Consider the following 24,311-nt stretch of genomic DNA (forward strand, 5'->3'; position numbering starts at 1 on the left):
TGAAACAACTCTGCCCTATCGAAGCACCTGGCTCAAAGGGAGTCCCAGTCAATATTGGGGAGGTTAACACAACTCCCTACCACAACCTGACTGGTTTAACATCTTCCCATGATGTGTTTATATATCTGTTGCTCTCTCTCCCATTTGTTATTGGGAAGCCTATACTATCACCCCATCACAGTGACTGTACCTTTGTTATCCCTGATTCGCCCCGTTTGGCCTTGGAGATAAACCGGAGAGATTTGTGGAGGAGATTACTCACCTGAATATGGTGAAGTACTTGTCTGAAACTCTCTTGTAGTCATGGTATCTGTTGTCTCTGGTGACATCGCTGTGGAAAGTAACAAACAGAAACAATTTTGATAAATATGGGAGCCTGCTCCTTGCAATGAGACACTCTGTTTATGAGATTCAGGTTAAGACTGAGATAACAGTGACTCTGTCAGGACCTCTAAATGCCCATCAGAATTCATCAGTGTCTGGCAGTGTTAGTCACAGGATTGCTCATGTATAAGTAACTAACTACAGAGATAGTTCAACAATTCTCCAAACAACAGATCAGATCTAAGCTCTGTAATCCTGCTAAAGCCAGTTATGAATTGTGTCAGACAATTAAACACCTCACAGGAGTAGGAGGCTCCACAAATATCACATCCTCAAAGAGGGAAGAGCCCAGCACATCAGTGTGTCAGGGATAAAGCTGAAACAGTTACAACAATCTTCAGTCAGAAGTGCCGAGTGGACAATCCATCTCCAGTCGTCCCCAGCATCACAGATACCAGTCTTCAGCCAATTCGATTCACTCCAAATGCTATCAAGAAACGGTTGGATGCATTCAATCCTGCAAAGGCAATGGGCCCTGATAAAATTCTGGCAATAGTACTGAAGATTTGTGCTCCAGACCTTGCTGTTCCCCTAGCCAAGCTGTTCCAGTACAGTTACAACTCTGGTATCTACCCGACAATGTGGGAAATTGCCCAGGGAGGTCCTGTGCATAAAAAGCAGGAGAAATCTAACCCAGCCAATATTGCCTCATGAGTCGACTCTCGATCATCAGTAAAGTGATGGAAGGGTCATCAACAGAGCTATCAAGCAGCACCTGCTCAGCAATAACCTGCTCAGTGACGCCCAGTTTGGGTTCCCCCAGGGTCACTCAGCTCCTGACCTCATTACAGCCTTGGGTCAAACACGGACAAAAGAGCTGGATTCCAGAGGGGAGGGGAGAGGGACAGCCCTGACATCAAGGCTGCATTCGACCGAGTGCGGTATCAAGGAGCCTGGGCAAAACTGGAATCAATGGCTATCAGGGGCAGAATCTTCACTGTTTAGAGTCATACCTTGCACAAAGGGAAGATGGTTGTGTTTGTGGAGGGTCAGTCATCTCAGCTCCAGGACATCTCCACAGGAGTTCCTCAGGGTAGTGTCTTTCGCCCAACCAATAATTCTCTACAGTGTGGAAACAGGCCTTTCAGCCCAACAAGTCCACACTGACCCTCTGAAGAGTAACCCACACAGACCCATTCCCCCTAACCTATATTTACCCCTAATTAATGCACCTAACCTCCACCTTAGTGGGCGGCACGGTGGCACAGTGGTTAGCACTGCTGCCTCACAGCGCCAGAGACCTGGGTTCAATTCCCACCTCAGGCGACTCTCTGTGTGGAGTTTACACGTTCTCCCCGTGTCTGCGTGGGTTTCCTTCGGGTGCTCCGGTTTCCTCCCACAGTCCAAAAATGTGCAGGTTAGGTGAATTGGCCATGCTAAATTGCCCGTAGTGTTAGGTAAGGGGTAAATGTAGGGGAATGGGTATATGGGTGGGTGCGCTTCGGCGGGTCGGTGTGGACTTGTTGGGCCGAAGGGCCTGTTTCCACACTGTAAGTAATCTGTAAATCTGTAAGTAATCTGTAAATCTGTAAATACCTGAATACTATGGGTGACTTAGTATAACCAATTCAACCGACCTGTTCATCTTTGGACTGTGAGAGGAAACCGGAGCACCCAGAGGAAACCCATGCAGACACGGGGAGAATGTGCAAACCCCACACAGACAGTCGCCCGCGGCTGGAATCGAACCTGGTCCCTGGCACTGTGAGGCAGCAGTGCTAACCACTGAGCCACCATGTCGCCCCCAAGCATCTTCAGCTGCCTAATCAATGACCATCCCTCCACCATAAAGTCAGAAGTGGGTAGATTCCCTGATGAATACACAATGTTCAGCACCATTCGCGACTCCTGAAGCAGTCCATGTTCAAATGTAACAAGATCTGGACAACATCCACCTTTAGGTAATTGGTAAGTGGCAAGGAACATTTGCACCACACAAATGACAGGCTATGACTGTGACCAACAAGGGGCAATCTAACCACCAACCATTGGCCTTCAATGATGGTGCCATCACTAAACCCCCCACTATCAACACTGGATAAAAGCAAGTCACTGCGGATGCTGGAATCTGAAACCAAAAGAGAAAATGCTGGAAAATCTCAGCAGGTCTGGCAGCATCTGTAAAGAAGAGAAAAGTGCTGACATTTTGAGCCTAACTGATCCTTTGAGGTTTTCCAGCATTTTCTCTTTTGGCCCCACTATCAACATCCTGAGAATTACCACTGACCAGAAACGCAGTGTCTGCAACAGCAAGTCAGCGCCAAGGAATTCTACAGTGATCCTGACTCCCCAAAGTCTCTCCACTATCTCCAAAACACAAGTCAGGAGTCTGATGGAACATTCCCCACTTGCCTTGGTGTGTGCAGTTTCAACATGCTGCCACATCCTCGAACTGGATTCAAATCTGAGGTGATCTCACTAGATTCGAGATCATATAACCTGATCTGAACGGAGCTGAGACGATTTGTATGAATCCCAAATGTGATCTGGTTGGATCCGAGGTGATCTGGCCAGATCTGAGATGGTCTGACTGGTCCAGAGATGAGCTGGATGGATCTGAGGTGATCTGGTTGGAGTCCAGGAGAATTGAATGGAGCTGAGGAGATAGAGCTATAAAGCCCGAGAGCACAGAGACAGGCTTTTTGGCCCAAACTGGTCCATGCTGACCAAAACGTTGGTTGGAGGTTATGCTCATACAGGCAGTTCAGAGGATGCTGACTGGAAAGATGCCAACAATGAGTGGATTGTTTTCTGTGACAAGGCTGCATGGAGTGGGCTTGGTTCCACTGGAATTTCAAAGAGTGAAGAGATTGAAGTCTATAAGATGCAGAAGGGTCTGAACAAAACAAATGTGGGCTGGATGTTCAGAATGAGGGAGTACTGTTTTTAAAAGAGGGAGTCACCCTTTTAGGACAGAGATGAGGAAGGGTTTGTTTTTTTTTCTCAGAGAGTGACATGACTTTGGAACTCTCTGATTGGAATCTTTTGAATCTGAACATCCTGGGACATTGTGAGAGGTCAGAGTTATACAATCATAGTATGATAGAGATATACAGCACAAAAACAGACTCTTTGGTCCAACACGTCCATACCGGCCAGATATCCCAACCCAATCTAGTCCCACCTGCCAGCGCCCAGTCCATATCCCGCCAAACCCTTCCTATTCATATACCCATCCAAATGCCTTTTAAATGTTGCAATTGTACCAGCCTCCACCACTTCCTCTGGCAGCTCATTCCATACACGTACCACGCTCTGCGAGAAAAAGTTGCCCCTTATGTCTCTTTTATATCTTTCCCCTCCCATCCTAAACCTATGCCCTCTAGTTATGGACTAACCCACCACCGGGAAAATATTTTGTCTATTTATCCTATCCATGCCCCTCATGATTGTATAAACCTCTATAAGGTCACCCCTCAGCCTCCGACACTCCAGGGAAAACAGCCCCAGCCTGTTCAACCTCTCCCTATAGCTCAGATCCTCCGACCTTGGCAACATCGTTGTAAATCATTTATGAAATCTTTCAAGTTTCGCAACATCCTTCTGGTAGGAAGGAGACCAGAATTAGATTAGATTACTGTGGAAACAGGCCCTTCGGCCCAACACGTCCACACTGACCCTCCGAAGAGCAACCCACTCAGACCCATCCCCTACATTTACCCCTTCACCTAACACTACGGGCAATTTAGCATGGCCAATTCACCTAACCTGCACATCTTTGGACTGTGGGAGGAAACCGGAGCACCTGGAGGAAACCCACGCAGACACGGGGAGAATGTGCAAACTCCACACAGTCAGTCGCCTGAGGCGGGAATTGAACCCAGGTCTCTGGCGCTGTGAGGCAGCAGTGCTAACTGCTGTGCCACTGTGCCGTCCACAATTGCACGCAATATTCCAAAGGTGACCAAACCAATGTCCTGTACAGCTGCACCATGACCTGCCAACAACATGGTTCATGACCAGCTCAGAAAAGATAGAGAGATCAGAATAATTCAGGGGAGGCAATGGCCTCTGATATTATCACCAACTAATGTTCTTGGGATCCGGGCTTGAATCCTGCCATGGCAGGTGGTGGAATTTGAATTCAATAAAAATCATAAATCAATTGTTGAGGAAAAACCCATCAGGGTGACTAATGTTCTGGAGGAAAGGGAACTGCCATCCTTCCCTGGTCTGGCCAACATGTGACTCCAGACCTCTTCATTGGGCAATTAGGGATGTTCAATCAATGCTGACCCAGTCAGTGATACCCTCATCCCATGAATGAAAGACAAAAAAGAATGTGGAAATGTGTGACAAACAGATCATTGATATGATGGTGATGGTATGTATATATCCTCAGACATGGTGGCAATAATATATACATATATATTATGGACATACTACAGTACATAAACGAATTATTTCAGCAATGAAAGTTCAATGACTTGGAAAATGGTGAAGTACATTGTGGGTATCTGGGAAAAGAGAAGCAGCAAGTGTTTGATAATTCTCATTGGAACTGTGAGGAAAGTAAAGAAGTCACAGTGAATACATGGGATCATGTTCCAATATCATTATCAGCATGGGGTAGGGGAAATAGACAAGGTCTTTACCCTGGGTGAGGGAATCTGAACCAGAGGGTTTACAGTGAGTGGGGACAGATTTAAAAAGTTTCTCAGTGAAAGCTTTTTCGCACAGAGGTTGGTGTGAGTATGGAATGAGCTGCCAGAGGTAGTGGAGGCGAGTACAATTACAACACTTAAAAGTCACCTGGATAGGTACATTAAAGGAAATGTTTATAGGGCTTTCGGGCCAAGGTGCTGGCAAATGGAATGAGATCAAATTATGATATCTGCTTAGCATGGAGGAGTCAAAAGGAAGAGTCTGTTTCCATGCTGTGTAGCTCCAGGACTGACCACCCAGAAGACACAGCAATGCAACACTGTACGCTCTCTGTAAACCCTGAACAATAAAACTCTGTGCACTCCCTATGAACCCTGAACAATACAGCCCTGCACACTTCTGTAAACCCAGAACAATACAGCCCTGTACACTCTCTGTAAACCCAGAACAATACAGCCCTGTACACTCTCTGTAAACCCGGAACAATACAGCCCTGTACACTCTCTGTAAACCCTGAACAACACAGCCCAGTACACTCTGTAAACCCTGAACAATACAGCCCTGTACACTCTCTGTAAACACTGAATACAGCCCTGTACACCCTCTGTAAACCCTGAACAATACAGCTCTGTACACTCTCTGTAAACCCTGAACAACACAGCCCAGTACACTCTGTAAACCCTGAACAACACAGCCCTGTACACTCTCTGTAAACGCTGAACAATACAGCCCTGTACAATCTCTGTAAACCCTGAACAACACAGCCCTGCACATTCACTGTAATCCCTGAACAATACAGGCCAGTACACTCTGTAAACCATGAATAATACAGCCTTGTAGACTCTCTGTAAACCTTGAACAATGCAACCCTGTCCACTTGCTGTAAACCCTGAACAATACAGTCCTGTACACTCTCTGTAAACCCAGAACACAGCCCTGTACACTCTCTGTAAACCCTGAACAATACAGCCCTGTACACTCTCTGTAAACCCTGAACAATACAGTCCTGTACACTCTCTGTAAACCCTGAACAATACAGCCCTGTACACTCTCTGTAAACCCTGAACAATACAGCCCTGTACACTCTCTGTAAACCTGGAACAATACAGCCCTGTACACTCCCTGTAAACCCGGAACAATACAGTCCTGTACACTCTCTGTAAACCCTGACACTACTGCCCTGTGCACTCTCTTTAATACCTGAAGAAACAGGTCTGCACACTGTCTCCAAACACTTAACAATACAGTTCTGTACACTATGTGAACCCTGAAAAATACAATCCTGTACACACTCTGAAAACCCTGAACAATACAGATCGTTACACTCAAAGCAAAATCTGAACAGCCCTGTAAACTTTGAGTAAACTCTGAACAATACAGCCTTGACCACTTGCTGTAAACCCTGAACAATACAGCCCTGTACAATCCCTGTAAACCCTGAAAAATACAGCATTGTGAACTCGCTGTAATCCCTGAACAATACAGTCATGTTCACTCACTGTAAACCCTGAACAATACAGCCCTGCACACTCCCTGTAAACCCTGAACAATACAGCCCTGTACACTCTCTCTAAAGCCTGAACAACACAGCCCTGTACACTCTGAAATCCCTGAACAATACAGCCCTGTACAATCCCTGAATACACTGAACAATACAGCACTAAATACTCGCTGTAATCCCTGAACAATACAGCCATGTTCACTAACTGTAATCCCGGAACAATACAGCCCTGTACACTCTCTGTAAACCATGAACAATATAGCCATGCACCCTCTCTGTAAACCCTGAACAATACAGCCCTGTACACTCTCTGTAAACCCTGAACAATACAGCTCTGTACACTCTCTGTAAACCCTGAACAATACAGCTCTGTACACTCTCTGTAAACCCAGAGCAATACAGCCCTGTACACTCTCTGTAAACCCTGAACAATACAGCCCTGTACACTCTCTGTAAACCCTGAACAATACAGCCCTGTACACTCTGTAAACCCTGAACAATATAGCCATGCACCCTCTCTGTAAACCCTGAACAATACAGCCCTGTACACTCTCTGTAAACCCTGAACAATACAGCCCTGTACACTCTTTGTAAACCCTGAACAATACAGCTCTGTACACTCTCTGTAAACCCTGAACAATACAGCTCTGTACACTCTCTGTAAACCCAGAGCAATACAGCCCTGTACACTCTCTGTAAACCCAGAACAATACAGCCCTGTACACTCTCTGTAAACCCTGAACAATACAGCCCTGTACACTCTCTGTAAACCCTGAACAATACAGCCCTGTACACTCTCTGTAAACGCTGAACAATACAGCCCTGTACACTCTCTGTAAACCCTGAACAATACAGCCCTGTACACTCTCTGTAAACCCTGACCAATACAGCCCTGCACACTCTCTGTAAACCCTGACCAATACAGCCCTGCACACTCTCTCTAAAGCCTGAACAACACAGCCCTGTACACTCTGCAATCCCTGAACAACACAGCCCTGTACAATCCCTGAATACACTGAACAATACAGCACTAAATACTCGCTGTAATCCCTGAACAATACAGCCATGTTCACTCACTGTAAACCCTGAACAATACAGCCCTGTACACTCTCTGTAATCCCGGAACAATACAGCCATGTTCACTCTCTGTAAACCCTGAACAATACAGCCCTGTACACTCTCTGTAAACGCTGAACAATACAGCCCTGTACACTCTCTGTAAACCCTGAACAATACAGCCCTGTACACTCTCTGTAAACCCTGAACAATACAGCCCTGCACACTCTCTCTAAAGCCTGAACAACACAGCCCTGTACACTCTGCAATCCCTGAATAACACAGCCCTGTACAATCCCTGAATACACTGAACAATACAGCACTAAATACTCGCTGTAATCCCTGAACAATACAGCCATGTTCACTCACTGTAATCCCGGAACAATACAGCCATGTTCACTCACTGTAAACCCTGAACAATACAGCCCTGTACACTCTCTGTAAACCCTGACGAATACAGCCCTGTACACTCTCTGTAAACCCTGAACAATACAGCCCTGTACACTCTCTGTAAACCCTGAACAACACAGCCCTGTATACTCTCTAAAAACCCAGTACAATACAGCTCTGTACACTCTCTGTAAACCCTGAACAATACAACCCTGTACACTCTCTAAAAACCCTGAACAATACAGCCCTGTACACTCTCTAAAAACCCAGTACAATACAGCCCTGTACACTCTCTGTAAACCCAGAACAATACAGCCCTGTATACTCACTGTAAACCCTGAACAATACAGCCCTGTACACTCTCTGTAAACCCAGAACAATACAGCCCTGTACACTCTCTGTAAACCCTGAACAATACAGCCCTGTGCACTCTCTGTAAACCCTGAACAATACAGCCCTGTGCACTCTCTGTAAACCCTGAACAATACAGCCCTGTGCACTCTCTGTAAACCCTGAACAATACAGCCCTGTACACTCTCTGTAAACCCAGAGCAATACAGCCCTGTACACTCTCTGTAAACCCTGAACAATACAGCCCTGTACACTCTCTGTAAACCTGGAACAATACAGCCCTGTACACTCTCTAAAAACCCAGTACAATACAGCTCTGTACACTCTCTGTAAACCCAGAACAATACAGCCCGGTACACTCTCTGTAAACCCTGAACAATACAGCCCGGTACACTCTCTGTAAACCCTGAACAATACAGCCCTGTACACTCCCTGTAAACCCGGAACAATACAGCCCTGTACACTCTCTCTAAAGCCTGAACAACACAGCCCTGTACACTCTGAAATCCCTGAACAATACACACCTGTACAATCCCTGAGCACTGAACAACACAGCACTAAATACTCACTGTAAACCCTGAACAATACATTCCTGTCCACTTTCTGTAAAACCTGAACAACAGAGCCCTGTATACTCTGAAATCCCTGAACAATACAACGCTGTACACTCTCTGTTAACCCTGAACAATACAGACCTGTACACTCTCTGAAAGCCCGGAACAATACAGCTCTGTACACTCTCTGCAAACCCTGAAGAAAACAGCCCTATACACTCACTGAAACCAATGAACAATACAGCCCATTACACTCATACTAAAATCTGAACAGTACAGCCCTGTACACTCTCTGTAAACCCTGATAAATACAGCCATGTGCACTTGCTGTAAACCCTGAACAATACAGCCCTGTACACTCTCTGTAAACCCTGAACAATACAGCCCTGTACACTCTCTGTAAACCCTGAACAATACAGCCATGCAAACTCTCTGCAAACCCTGAACAATACAACCCTGTACACTCTCTGCAAACCCTGAACAACACACCCCTGCACACTCTCTGCTAACCCTGAACAATTTAGCCCTGTACACTCTCTGTAAACACTGAACAATACAGCCCTGTACACTCCCTATAAACCCTGAACAATACAGCCCTGTACACTCCCTATAAATCCTGAACAATACAGCCGTGTCAACTCTCAGTAAACCCTGAACAATACTGCCCTGTGCACTCACTTTAATACCTGAACAAACAGCCCTGCACACTGTCTGCAAACACACAGCAATACAGCTCTGTTCACTCTGTGAGCCCTGACAAATACAGCCCTGTACACTCTCTAAAACCCCTGAACAATACAGCCCGTTACACTCAATGTAAAATCTGAAGAATACTGCCCTGTCCACTTGCTATAAACACTGAACAATACAGCCCCATACAATCTCTGTAAACCTGAACAATACAGCCGCATTCAATCTCTGTAAACCTGAACAATACAGCCCTGTACACTCTCTGTAAACCCTGAACAGTACAGCCCTACACACTCTCTGTATACCCTGAACAATACAGCTGTGCACCCTCTGTAAACCCTGAACAGTACAGCCCTGCACACTCTCTGTATACCCTGAACAATACAGCCGTGCACCCTCTGTAAATGCTGAACAGTACAGCCCTTTACACTCTCTGAAGACCCTGAACAATACAGCCGCGCACCCTCTGTAAATCCTGACCAATACAACCCTATACACTCTTTCTAAAGCCTGAACAACACAGACCTGTACACTCTGCAATCCCTGAACAATACACACCTGTACACTCTGTGTAAACCCTGAACAATACAGCTCTGTATGCACTCTGTAAACTGAGAACAATTCAGCCCTGTACAGTCCCTGTAAATCCTGAACAATACAGCCGTGTACACTCTCTGTAAACAGTGAACAATACAGCCCTGTGCACTCTGTAAACACTGAACAATACAGCCCTGTACACTCTCTGTAAACCCTGAATAATACAGCCCTGTACACTCTGTAAACACTGAACAATACAGCCCTGTACACTCTCTGTAAACCCTGAATAATACAGCCCTGTACACTCTGTAAACCGTGAACAATACAGCCCTGTACACTCTCTGTAAACCCTGAACAATACAGCCCTATACACTCTCTTTAATACGTGAACAAACAGCCCTGCACACTGTCTTCAAACACTCAACAATACAGCTCTGTACACTCTGTGAACCCTGAAAAATACAGGCCTGTACACTCTCTGAAACCCCTCAACAATACAGCCCTTTACACTCACAGTAAAATCTGAACAGTACAGCCCTGTACACTCTCTGTAAACCCTGAACAATACAGCCCTGTGCACTTGCTGTAAACCCTGAACAATACAGCCCTGTGCACTTGCTGTAAACCCTGAACAATACAACGCTGTACAGTCTCTGTAAACCCTGAACAATACAGGTCTGCACACTCTCTCTAAACCATGAAAAATACAGCCATGTACACTCTCTGTAAACCGTGAACAATACAGCCCTGTACACTCTCTGTAAACCCTGAACAATACAGCCCTGCACACTCTCTGAAATCCCTGAACAATACAGCCCTGTACACTCACTGTAAACCCTGAACAATACAGCCCTGTACACTCTGTAAACCCTGAACAAAACAGCCCTGTACACTCACTGTAAACCCTGAACAATACAGCCCGGTACACTCTCTGTAAACCCTGAACAATACAGCCCTGTACCCACACTGTAAACCAAGAACAATACAGTCCTGTACACTCTGTAATCCCTGAACTATACAGCCCTGCAGGCACTCTGCCTCTATTTCTGATGTGGGACTTTTTCCGAAACGTCGATTTTCCTGTACCTCGGATGCTGCCTGAACTGCTTTGCTTTTTCAGCACCACTCTCATCCAATACAGCCCTGTACACTCTGTCAACCCTGAACACCACAGCCCTGTTCACTCACTATAATCCCTGAACAATATAACCCTGTACACTCTGTAATCCCTGAACAATACAGCCCTGTGCACTTGCTATAAACCCTGAACAATACAGCCCTGAACACTCATTGAAAATCCTGATCAGAACAGCCTTGTACACTCTCTGCATACCCTGAACGACACAGCCCTGTACACTCTCTATAAACCCTGACCAATACAGCCCTGTACACTCTCTCTGAAGCCTGAACAACAAAGCACTGTACACTCTGCAATCCCTGAACAATACACACTCGTACAATCCCTGAATACACTGAACAATACAGCACTAAATACTCGCTGTAATCCCTGAACAATACAGCCATGTTCACTCACTGTAATCCCGGAACAATACAGCCCTGTACACTCTCTGTAAACCCTGAACAATACAGCCCTGTACACTCTCTTTAAACCCTGAACAATACAGCCCTGTCCACTTCCTGTAAACCCTGACCAATACAGCCCTGTACACTCCCTTAAAGCCCTGAACAATACAGCCCTGTCCACTTCCTGTAAACACTGAACAATACAGCCCTGTACACTCTCAGTAAACCCTGAACAAAACTCCCCTATGCACTCTCTTTAATACCTGAACAAGCAGCCCTGCACACTTTGTGAAACCCCTCAACACTACAGCCCTGTACACTCACAGTAAAACCTGAACAGTACAGTCCAGTAAACTTTGACTAAACAATGAACAATACAGCCCAGTACACTTTCTGTAAACCCTGAACAATACCGCCCTGCACACTCACTGTAATCCCTGAACAATACAGGCCTGTACACTCTCTGTAAACCCTGAACAATAGAGCCCTGTATACTCCGAAATCCATGAACAATACCGCCCTGCACACTCACTGTAATCCCTGAACAATACAGGCCTGTACACTCTCTGTAAACCCTGAACAACAGAGCCCTGTATACTCTGAAATCCCTGAACAATACAGCCCTGTACACTCTCTGTCAACCCTGAAAAATACAGACCTGTACACTCTCTGTAAACCCTGAACAATACAGCCCTGTACACTCTCTGTAAACCCTGAACAATACAGCCCTGCACACTCTCTGTAAACCCTGAACAATACAGCCCTGCACACTCTCTCTAAAGCCTGAACAACACAGCCCTGTACACTCTGAAATCCCTGAACAATACAGCCCTGTACAATCCCTGAATGCACTGAACAATACAGCACTAAATACTCACTGTAAACCCTGAACAATACATTCCTGTCCACTTTCTGTAAAACCTGAACAACAGAGCTCTGTATACTCTGAAATCCCTGAACAATACAACGCTGTACAGTCTCTGTAAACCCTGAACAATACAGACCTGTACACTCTCTGTAAACCCAGAACAATACAGACCTGTACACTCTCTGTAAACCCTGAACAATACAGCCCTGTACACTCTCTGTAAACCCTGAACAATACACACCTGTACACTCTCTGTAAACCCTGAACAATACAGCCCTGTACACTCTCTGTAAACCCAGAACAAGACAGACCTGTACACTCTCTGTAAACCCTGAACAATACACACCTGTACACTCTCTGTAAACCCTGAACAATACAGTCCTGTACACTCACTGTAAACCCTGAACAATACAGACCTGTACACTCTCTGTAAACCCTGAACAATACACACCTGTACACTCCCTGTAAACCCTGAACAATACAGCTCTGTACACTCTCTGTAAACCCTGAACAATACAGACCTGTACACTCTCTGAAAGCCCGGAACAATACAGCCCTGTACACTCTCTGCAAACCCTGAAGAAAACAGCCCTATACACTCTCTGAAACCAATGAACAATACAGCCCATTACACTCATACTAAAATCTGAACAGTACAGCCCTGTACACTCTCTGTAAACCCTGATCAATACAGCCATGTGCACTTGCTGTAAACCCTGAACAATACAGCCCTGTACACTCTCTGTAAACCCTGAACAATACAGCCCTGTACACTCACTATAAACACTGAACAATACAGCCCTGTACACTCACTATAAACACTGAACAATACAGCCCTGTACACTCACTATAAACACTGAACAATACAGCCCTGTACACTCTCAGTAAACCCTGAACAAAACTCCCCTATGCACTCTCTTTAATACCTGAACAAGCAGCCCTGCACACTTTGTGAAACCCCTCAACACTACAGCCCTGTACACTCACAGTAAAACCTGAACAGTACAGTCCAGTAAACTTTGACTAAACAATGAACAATACAGCCCAGTACACTTTCTGTAAACCCTGAACAATACCGCCCTGCACACTCACTGTAATCCCTGAACAATACAGGCCTGTACACTCTCTGTAAACCCTGAACAACAGAGCCCTGTATACTCCGAAATCCATGAACAATACCGCCCTGCACACTCACTGTAATCCCTGAACAATACAGGCCTGTACACTCTCTGTAAACCCTGAACAACAGAGCCCTGTATACTCTGAAATCCCTGAACAATACAGCCCTGTACACTCTCTGTCAACCCTGAAAAATACAGACCTGTACACTCTCTGTAAACCCTGAACAATACAGCCCTGTACACTCTCTGTAAACCCTGAACAATACAGCCCTGCACACTCTCTCTAAAGCCTGAACAACACAGCCCTGTACACTCTGAAATCCCTGAACAATACAGCCCTGTACAATCCCTGAATGCACTGAACAATACAGCACTAAATACTCACTGTAAACCCTGAACAATACATTCCTGTCCACTTTCTGTAAAACCTGAACAACAGAGCCCTGTATACTCTGAAATCCCTGAACAATACAACGCTGTACAGTCTCTGTAAACCCTGAACAATACAGACCTGTACACTCTCTGTAAACCCAGAACAATACAGACCTGTACACTCTCTGTAAACCCTGAACAATACAGCCCTGTACACTCTCTGTAAACCCTGAACAATACACACCTGTACACTCTCTGTAAACCCTGAACAATACAGCCCTGTACACTCTCTGTAAACCCAGAACAAGACAGACCTGTACACTCTCTGTAAACCCTGAACAATACACACCTGTACACTCTCTGTAAACCCTGAACAATACAGTCCTGTACACTCACTGTAAACCCTGAACAATACAGACCTGTACACTCTCTGTAAACCCTGAACAATACACACCTGTACACTCCCTGTAAACCCTGAACAATACAGCTCTGTACACTCTCTGTAAACCCTGAACAATACAGACCTGTACACTCTCTGGAAGCCCGGAACAATACAGCCCTGTACACTCTCTGCAAACCCTGAAGGAAACAGCCCTATACACTCTCTGAAACCAATGAACAATACAGCCCATTACACTCATACTAAAATCTGAACAGTACAGCCCTGTACACTCTCTGTAAACCCTGATCAATACAGCCATGTGCACTTGCTGTAAACCCTGAACAATACAGCCCTGCAAACTCTCTGTAAACCCTGAACAATACAGCCCTGTACACTCACTATAAACACTGAACAATACAGCCCTGTACACTCACTATAAACACTGAACAATACAGCCCTGTACACTCCCTATAAACCCTGAACAAACAGCCCTGCACACTGTCTGCAAACACACAACAATACAGCTCTGTACACTCTGTGAACCCTTAAAAATACAGGCCTGTACACTCTCTGTAAACCCTGAACAATACAGCCCTGTGCACTTGCTGTAAACCCTGAACAATACAACGCTGTACAGTCTCTGTAAACCCTGAACAATACAGCCACGTACACTCACTGTAAACCGTGAACAATACTGCCCTGTACATTCTGTGTAAACCCTGAACAATACAGTCCTGTACACTCTCTGTAAGCCCTGAACAATACAGCCCTGTACACTCTCTGAAAGCCCTGAGCAATACTGCCCTGCACACTCTCTGTAAACACTGAATACAGACCTGCACACCCTCTATAAACCCTGAACAATACAGCTTTGTACACTCTCTGTAAACCGTGAACAATACAGCCCTGTACAATGTCTGTATAACCTGAACAATACAGCCCTGTACAATGTCTGTATAACCTGAACAATACAGCCCTGTGGACTCTCTTTAATACCTGAACAAACAGCCCTGCACACTGTCTGCAAACACTCAACAATACAGCTCTGTACACTCTGTGAACCCTGAAAAATACAGAGTTGAAACTTTATTGCTGGAACAGCACAGCAGGTCAGGCAGCATCCAGGGAACAGGAGATTCGACGTTTCGGGCACAGGCCCTTCTTCAGGAATGAGCAGAGAGTGTTCAGGAGAAGATAAAAGGTAGGGAGGAGGGACTTGGAGGAGGGGCGTTGGAAATGTGATAGGTGGAAAGAGGTCAAGGTGAGGGTGATAGGTCGGAGTAGGATGGAGGCGGAGAGGTCAAGAAGAAGACTGCAGGTCAGGAAGGCGGTGCCGGGCTGGAGGGATTCGGCTGAGACAAGGTGGGGGGAGGGGGGATGAAGAAACTGGTGAAGTCCAAGTTCATCCCCTGCGGTTGGAGGGTTCCCAGTCGGAAGATAAGGCGCTCCTCCTCCGACCGTCGCGTTGTTGTGGTTTGGCGGTGGATGAGTCCAATGATCTGCATATCCTCGGTGGAGTTGAAATGCTGTGCTACAGGTTGGTTGGGTTGGTTCGTCCGGGTGGCCCAGAGCACCTCTGGGCCACCCGGACGAACCAACCCAACCAACCTGTAGCACAGCATTTCAACTCCCCCTCCCACTCCACCGAGGATATGCAGGTCATTGGACTCATCCACCGCCAAACCACAACAACCCGACGGTCGGAGGAGGAGCGTCTTATCTTCCGACTGGGAACCCTCCAACCACAGGGGATGAACTTGGACTTCACCAGTTTCTTCATCCCCCCTCCCCTCACCTTGTCTCAGCCGGATCCCTCCAGCCCGGCACCGCCTTCCTGACCTGCAGTCTTCTTCTTGACCTCTCCGCCTCCATCCTACTCCGACCTATCACCCTCACCTTGACCTCTTTCCACCTATCACATTTCCAACGCCCCTCCTCCCTACCTTTTATCTTCTCCTGCTGAACACTCTCTGCTCATTCCTGAAGAAGGGCCTGTGCCCGAAACGTCGAATCTCCTGTTCCCTGGATGCTGCCTGACCTGCTGTGCTGTTCCAGCAATAAAGTTTCAACTTTGATCTCCAGCATCTGCAGACCTCACTTTCACCCTGAAAAATACAGCCCTGTACACTCTCTGTAAACCCTGAACAATACAGCTCTGTACACTCTCTGTAAACCCTGAACAATACAGCTCTGTACACTCTCTGTAAACCCTGAACAATACAGCCCTGTACACTCTCTGTAAACCCTGAACAATACAGCCCTGTACACTCTCTGTAAACCCTGAACAATACAGCTCTGTACACTCTCTGTAAACCCTGAACAATACAGCCCTGTACACTCCCTGTAAACCCGGAACAATACAGCCCTGCGCACTCTCTGTCAACCCTGAAAAAAATCAGCCCTGTACACTGTCTGTAAACCCTCAACAATATAGCCCTGTACACTGTCTGTGAACCAGGAACAATACAGCCCTGCACACTCTATGCAAACCCAGTACAATACAGCCCTGTACACTCTCTATAAACCATGAACACTACAGCCCTGTACACTCTCTGAAAACCCTGAACAATGCAGCCCTGTACACTCTCTGTCAGCACTGAATATAGCACTGTACACTCTCTGAAAACCCTGAACAATACAGGCCTGTACACATTCTGTATACCCAGAACAATACAGCCCTGCACACTCTCTCTAAACCATGAAAATACAGCCCTGCACACTCTCTCTAAACCATGAAAAATACAGCCCTGTGTACTCTCTGTAAACCCTGAACAATACAGCCCTGCACACTCACTGTAAACCGTGATCAATACAGCCCTGTACACTCTCTGTAAACCCTGAACAATACAGCCCTGCACACTCTCTGTAAACCCTGAACAATACAGCCCTGCACACTCTCTGTAAACCCTGAACAATACAGCCCTGTACACTCTGTTATCCTTGAACAATACAGCCCTGTGCACTTGCTATAAACCCTGAACAATACAACGCTGTACAGTCTCTGTAAACCCTGAACAATACAGCCCTGTACACTCTCTGTAAACCCTGAACAATACAGCCCTGTACACTCTCTGAAATCCCTGAGCAATACAGCCCTGCACACTCAGGAAACCCTGAACAATACACCCTGTACACTCTGTAAACACTGAACAATACAGCCCTGTACCCACACTGTAAACCAAGAACAATACAGTCCTGTACACTCTGTAATCCCTGAACAATACAGCCCTGCAGGCACTCTGCCTCTATTTCTGATGTAGGACTTTTTCCGAAACGTCGATTTTCCTGTACCTTGGATGCTGCCTGAACTGCTGTGCTTTTTCAGCACCACCCTCATCCAATACAGGCCTGTACACTCTCTGTCAACCCTGAATACCACAGCCCTGTACGCTCACTGTAATCCCTGAACAGTACAGCCCTGTAGACTCTGTAATCCCTGAACAATACAGCTCTGTACACTCTCTGTAAACCCTGAACAATACAGGCCTGTACACTCCCTGAAACCCCTCAACAATACAGCCCGTTATACTCACAGTAAAATCTGAACAGTACAGCCCTGTACACTCTCTGTAAACCCTGAACAATACAGCCCTGTGCACTTGCTGAAAACCCTGAACAATATAACCCTGTACACTCTCTGTAAATTCTGATCAATACAGCCCTGCACACTCTCTGTAAACCGTGAACAATACAGCCCTGTACACTCTCTGTAAACCGTGAACAATACAGCCCTGTACACTCTCTGTAAACCCTGAACAATACAGCTCTGTACACTCTCTGTAAACCCTGAACATCACAGCCCTGTACACTCTGTAAACCCTGAACAATACTGCTCTGTACACTCACTGTAAACCCTGAACAATACAGCCCGTTACACTCACAGTAAAATCTGAACACTACAGCCCTGTACACTCTCTGTAAATTCTGATCAATACAGCCCTGTACACTCTCTGTAAACCCTGAACAATACAGCCCTGTACACTCTCTGTAAACCCTGAACAGTACAGCCCTGTACACTCTCTGTAAATTCTGATCAATACAGCCATGTACACTCTCTGTAAACCGTGAACAATACAGCCCTGTACACACTCTGAAAACGCTGAACAATACAGCCCTGTACACACTCTGTAAACCCTGAACAATACAGCCCTGTACACTCTCTGTAAATTCTGATCAATACAGCCATGTACACTCTCTGTAAACCGTGAACAATACAGCCCGGTACACAATCTGAAAACGCTGAACAATACAGCCCTGTACACTCTCTGTAAACCCTGAACAATACAGCCGTATGCACTCTCTGTAAACTCTGAACAATACAGCCCTGTACACTCTCTGAAAACGCTGAACAATACAGTCCTGTGCACCCTTTGTAAATCCTGAACAATACAGCCCTGCACACTCTCTGGAAATCCTGAACAATACAGCCCTGCAGGCACTCTGCCTCTATTTCTGATGTTGGACTTTTTCCGAAACGTCGATTTTCCTGTACCTCGGATGCTGCCCGAACTGCTGTGCTTTTTCAGCACCACCCTCATCCAATACAGGCCTGTACACTCTCTGTCAACCCTGAATACCACAGCCCTGTACACTCACTGTAATCCCTGAACAATCCAGTCCTGTACACTCTGTAATCCCTGAACAATACAGTCCTGTACACTCTGTAATCCCTGAACAATACAGCCCTGTACACTCTCTGTAAACCCTGAACAACACAGCCCTGTACACTCTCTGTAAACCCGGAACAATACAGCCCTGTACACTCTCTGTAAACCCTGAACAATACAGCCCTGTATACTCCCTGTAAACCCGGAACAATACAGCCCTTACACTCTCTGTAAACCCTGAACAATACAGCCCTGTACACTCTCTGAAAACCCAAAACAGAACAGCCCTGTACACTCTCTGTAAATTCTGAACAACACAGCCCTGTACACGCTCTATAAACCCTGAACCACACAGCCCTGTACACTCTGTAATCCCTGAACAATACAGCCCTGTACACTCCTTGTAAACCCTGAACAATACAGCCCTGTACACTCCCTGTAAACACTGAACAATACAGACCTGTACACTCTCTATAAACCCGGAACAATACAGCCCTGTACACTCCCTATAAATCCTGAACAATACAGCCGTGTCAACTCTCAGTAAACCCTGAACAATACTGCCCTGTGCACTCACTTTAATACCTGAACAAACAGCCCTGCACACTGTCTGCAAACACACAGCAATACAGCTCTGTTCACTCTGTGAGCCCTGACAAATACAGCCCTGTACACTCTCTAAAACCCCTGAACAATACAGCCCGTTACACTCAAAGTAAAATCTGAAGAATACTGCCCTGTCCACTTGCTATAAACACTGAACAATACAGCCCCATACAATCTCTGTAAACCTGAACAATACAGCCGCATACAATCTCTGTAAACCTGAACAATACAGCCCTGTACACTCTCTGTAAAGCCTGAACAGTACAGCCCTTTACACTCTCTGAAGACCCTGAACAATACAGCCGTGCACCCTCTGTAAATCCTGACCAATACAGCCCTGTACACTCTTTCTAAAGCCTGAACAACACAGACCTGTACACTCTGCAATCCCTGAATAATACACACCTGTACACTCTCTGTAAACCCTGAACAGTACAGCCACGCACACTCTCAGGAAACCCTGAACAATACACCCTGTACACTCTCTGTAAACTCTGAACAATACAGCCCTGTACACTCTCTGTAAACCCTGAACAATACAGCCCTGTACACTCCCTGTAAACCCTGAACAATACAGCCCTGTACACTCTCTGTAAACCCTGAACAATACAGCCCTGTACACTCTCTGTAAACCCTGAACAATACAGCCCTGTACACTCTCTGTAAACCCTGAACAATACAGCCCTGTACACCCTCTGTAAACCCTGAACAATACAGCCCTGTACCCACACTGTAAACCAAGAACAATACAGTCCTGTACACTCTGTAATCCCTGAACAATACAGCCCTGCAGGCACTCTGCCTCTATTTCTGATGTAGGACTTTTTCCGAAACGTCGATTTTCCTGTACCTCGGATGCTGCCTGAACTGCTGTGCATTTTCAGCACCACTCTCATCCAATACAGCCCTATACACTCTCTGTCAACCCTGAACACCACAGCCCTGTACACTCACTATAATCCCTGAACAATATAGCCCTGTACACTCTGTAATCCCTGAACAATACAGCCCTGTGCACTTGCTATAAACCCTGAACAATACAGCCCTGAACACTCATTGAAAATCCTGATCAGAACAGCCTTGTACACTCTCTGCATACCCTGAACGACACAGCCCTGTACACTCTCTGTAAACCCTGAACAATACAGCCCTGCACGCTCTCTGTAAACCCTGAACAATACACACCTGTACACTCTCTGTAAACCCTGAACAATACAGCACTGTACACTCTCTCTAAAGCCTGAACAATACAGCCCTGTACAATCCCTGAATGCACTGAACAATACAGCACTAAATACTCACTGTAAACCCTGAACAATACATTCCTGTCCACTTTCTGTGAAACCTGAACAACAGAGCCCTGTATACTCTGAAATCCCTGAACAATACAGCCCTGTACAATCCCTGAATACACTGAACAATACAGCACTAAATACTCGCTGTAAACCCAGAACAATACAGACCTGTACACTCTCTGTAAACCCTGAACAATACACACCTGTACACTCTCTGTAAACCCTGAACAATACAGTCCTGTACACTCACTGTAAACCCTGAACAACACAGCCCTGTACACACTCTGTAAACCCAGAACAATACAGACCTGTACACTCTCTGTAAACCCTGAACAATACACACCTGTACACTCTCTGTAAACCCTGAACAATACAGCCCTGTACACTCTCTGTAAACCCAGAACAATACAGACCTGTACACTCTCTGTAAACCCAGAACAATACACAACTGTACACTCTCTGTAAACCCTGAACAATACAGTCCTGTACACTCACTGTAAACCCTGAACAACACAGCCCTGTACACTCTCTGAAAGCCCTGAACAATACAGTCCTGTACACTCACTGTAAACCCTGAACAATACAGTCCTGTACACTCACTGTAAACCCTGAACAACACAGCCCTGTACACTCTCTGAAAGCCCGGAACAATACAGTCCTGTACACTCACTGTAAACCCTGAACAATACAGCCCTGTACACTCCCTGTAAACCCTGAACAATACAGCCCTGTACACTCTCTGTAAACCCTGAACAATACAGCACTGTACACACTCTGTAAACCCTGAACAATACAGCCCTGAACACTCATTGAAAATCCTGATCAGAACAGGGTGGCACAGTGGTAAGCACTGCTGCCTCACAGCGCCAGAGACCCGGGTTCAATTCCCGCCTCAGGCGACTGACTGTGTGGAGTTTGCAACATCCCCCCGTGTCTGCGTGGGTTTCCTCCGGGTGCTCCGGTTTCCTCCCACAATCCAAAAGATGTGCAGGTCAGGTGAATTGGCCATGCTAAATTGCCCGTAGTGTTAGGTTAGGGGTAAATGTAGGGCTAGGGGTATGGGTGGGTTGCGCTTCGGCGGGGCGGTGTGGACTTGTTGGGCCGAAGGGCCTGTTTCCACACTGTAAGTAATCTAATCTAATCTAATCTAATCTGATCTAATCTAATCTAATCTAACTCTCTGCAAACCCTGAACGACACAGCCCTATACACTCTCTGTAAACCCTGAACAATACAGCCCTGTACACACTCTTTAAACCCTGAACGACACAGCCCTGTACACTCCCTTAAAGCCCTGAACAATACAGCCTTGTACACTCTCTGTAAACACTGAACAATACAGCCCTGTACACTCTCAGTAAACCCTGAACAAAACTCCCCTATGCACTCTCTTTAATACCTGAACAAGCAGCCCTGCACACTTTGTGAAACCCCTCAACACTACAGCCCTGTACACTCACAGTAAAACCTGAACAGTACAGTCCAGTAAACTTTGAGTAAACAATGAACAATACAGCCCAGTACACTCTCTGTAAACCCTGAACAATACCGCCCTGCACACTCACTGTAATCCCTGAACAATACAGGCCTGTACACTCTCTGTAAACCCTGAACAACAGAGCCCTGTATACTCTGAAATCCCTGAACAATACAGCCCTGTACACTCTCTGTCAACCCTGAAAAATACAGACCTGTACACTCTCTGTAAACCCTGAACAATACAGCCCTGTACACTCTCTGTAAACCCTGAACAATACAGCCCTGCACACTCTCTGTAAACCTGAACAATACACACCTGTACACTCTCTGTAAACCCTGAACAATACAGCACTGTACACTCTCTCTAAAGCCTGAACAACACAGCCCTGTACACTCTGAAATCCCTGAACAATACAGCCCTGTACAATCCCTGAATGCACTGAACAATACAGCACTAAATACTCACTGTAAACCCTGAACAATACATTCCTGTCCACTTTCTGTAAAACCTGAACAACAGAGCCCTGTATACTCTGAAATCCCTGAACAATACAACGCTGTACAGTCTCTGTAAACCCTGAACAATACAGACCTGTACACTCTCTGTAAACCCTGAACAATACACACCTGTACACTCTCTGTAAACCCTGAACAATACAGCCCTGTACACTCTCTGTAAACCCTGAACAATACACACCTGTACACTCTCTGTAAACCCTGAACAATACAGCCCTGTACACTCTCTGTAAACCCAGAACAATACAGACCTGTACACTCTCTGTAAACCCTGAACAATACACACCTGTACACTCTCTGTAAACCCTGAACAATACAGTCCTGTACACTCTCTGCAAACCCTGAAGAAAACAGCCCTATACACTCTCTGAAACCAATGAACAATACAGCCCATTACACTCATACTAAAATCTGAACAGTACAGCCCTGTACACTCTCTGTAAACCCTGAACAATACAGCCCTGTACACTCTCTGTAAACCCTGAACAATACAGCCCTGTACACTCACTATAAACACTGAACAATACAGCCCTGTACACTCCCTATAAACCCTGAACAATACAGTCCTGTACACTCCCTATAAATCCTGAACAATACAGCCCTGTACACTCCCTATAAATCCTGAAAAATACAGCCGTGTCAACTCTGTAAACCCTGAACAATACTGCCCTGTGCACTCACTTTAATACCTGAACAAACAGCCCTGCACACTGTCTGCAAACACACAGCAATACAGCTCTGTTCACTCTGTGAGCCCTGACAAATACAGCCCTGTACACTCTCTAAAACCCCTGAACAATACAGCCCGTTACACTCACAGTAAAATCTGAACAGTACAGCCCTGTCCACTTGCTGTAAACACTGAACAAAACAGCCCCATACAATCTCTGTAAACCTGAACAATACAGTCCTGTACACTCTCTGTAAAGCCTGAACAGTATAGCCGTGTACGCTCCCCGTAAACCCTGAAAAAAAAACAGCCCTGTACACTCTCTGTAAACCCTGAACAGTACAGCCCTACACACACTCTGTAGACCCTGAACAATACTGCCGTGCACCCCCTGTAAATCCTGACCAATACAACCCTGTACACTCTTTCTAAAGCCTGAACAACACAGACCTGTACACTCTGCAATCCCTGAACAATACACACCTGTACACTCTGTGTAAACCCTGAACAATACAGCCCTGTATGCACTCTGTAAACTGTGAACAATTCAGCCCGGTACAGTCCCTGTAAACCCTGAACAATACAGCCCTGTACACCCTCTGTAAACCCTGAACAATACTGCCCTGTGCACTCTCTTTAATACCTGAACAAACAGGCCTGCACACTGTCTGCAAACACACAACAATACAGCTCTGTACACTCTGTGAACCCTTAAAAATACAGGCCTGTACACTCTCTGTAAACCCTGAACAATACAGCTCTGTACACTCTCTGTAAACCCTGAACATCACAGCCCTGTACAC

General features: G+C 46.0%; 1 protein-coding gene across 1 annotated transcript in view; it reads right to left on the reverse strand.

Annotated features, from left to right (window-relative positions):
- LOC148152298 (disintegrin and metalloproteinase domain-containing protein 12-like) overlaps positions 1-24,311 on the reverse strand; it is a 657,223-nt gene that overhangs the window by 170,028 nt on the left and 462,884 nt on the right. The window contains exon 19 of the mRNA XM_087986062.1: positions 263-331. Coding sequence (XP_087842188.1) covers positions 263-331 — 69 coding nt within the window. The remainder of the gene's footprint in view (positions 1-262; positions 332-24,311) is intronic.

The sequence above is a fragment of the Chiloscyllium plagiosum genome, unplaced genomic scaffold (genome assembly GCF_037043375.1).
Source record: "Chiloscyllium plagiosum isolate Xiang-an unplaced genomic scaffold, Cpla_swu_hap1 HiC_scaffold_1, whole genome shotgun sequence".
Taxonomy (NCBI): Eukaryota; Metazoa; Chordata; class Chondrichthyes; order Orectolobiformes; family Hemiscylliidae; genus Chiloscyllium; species Chiloscyllium plagiosum.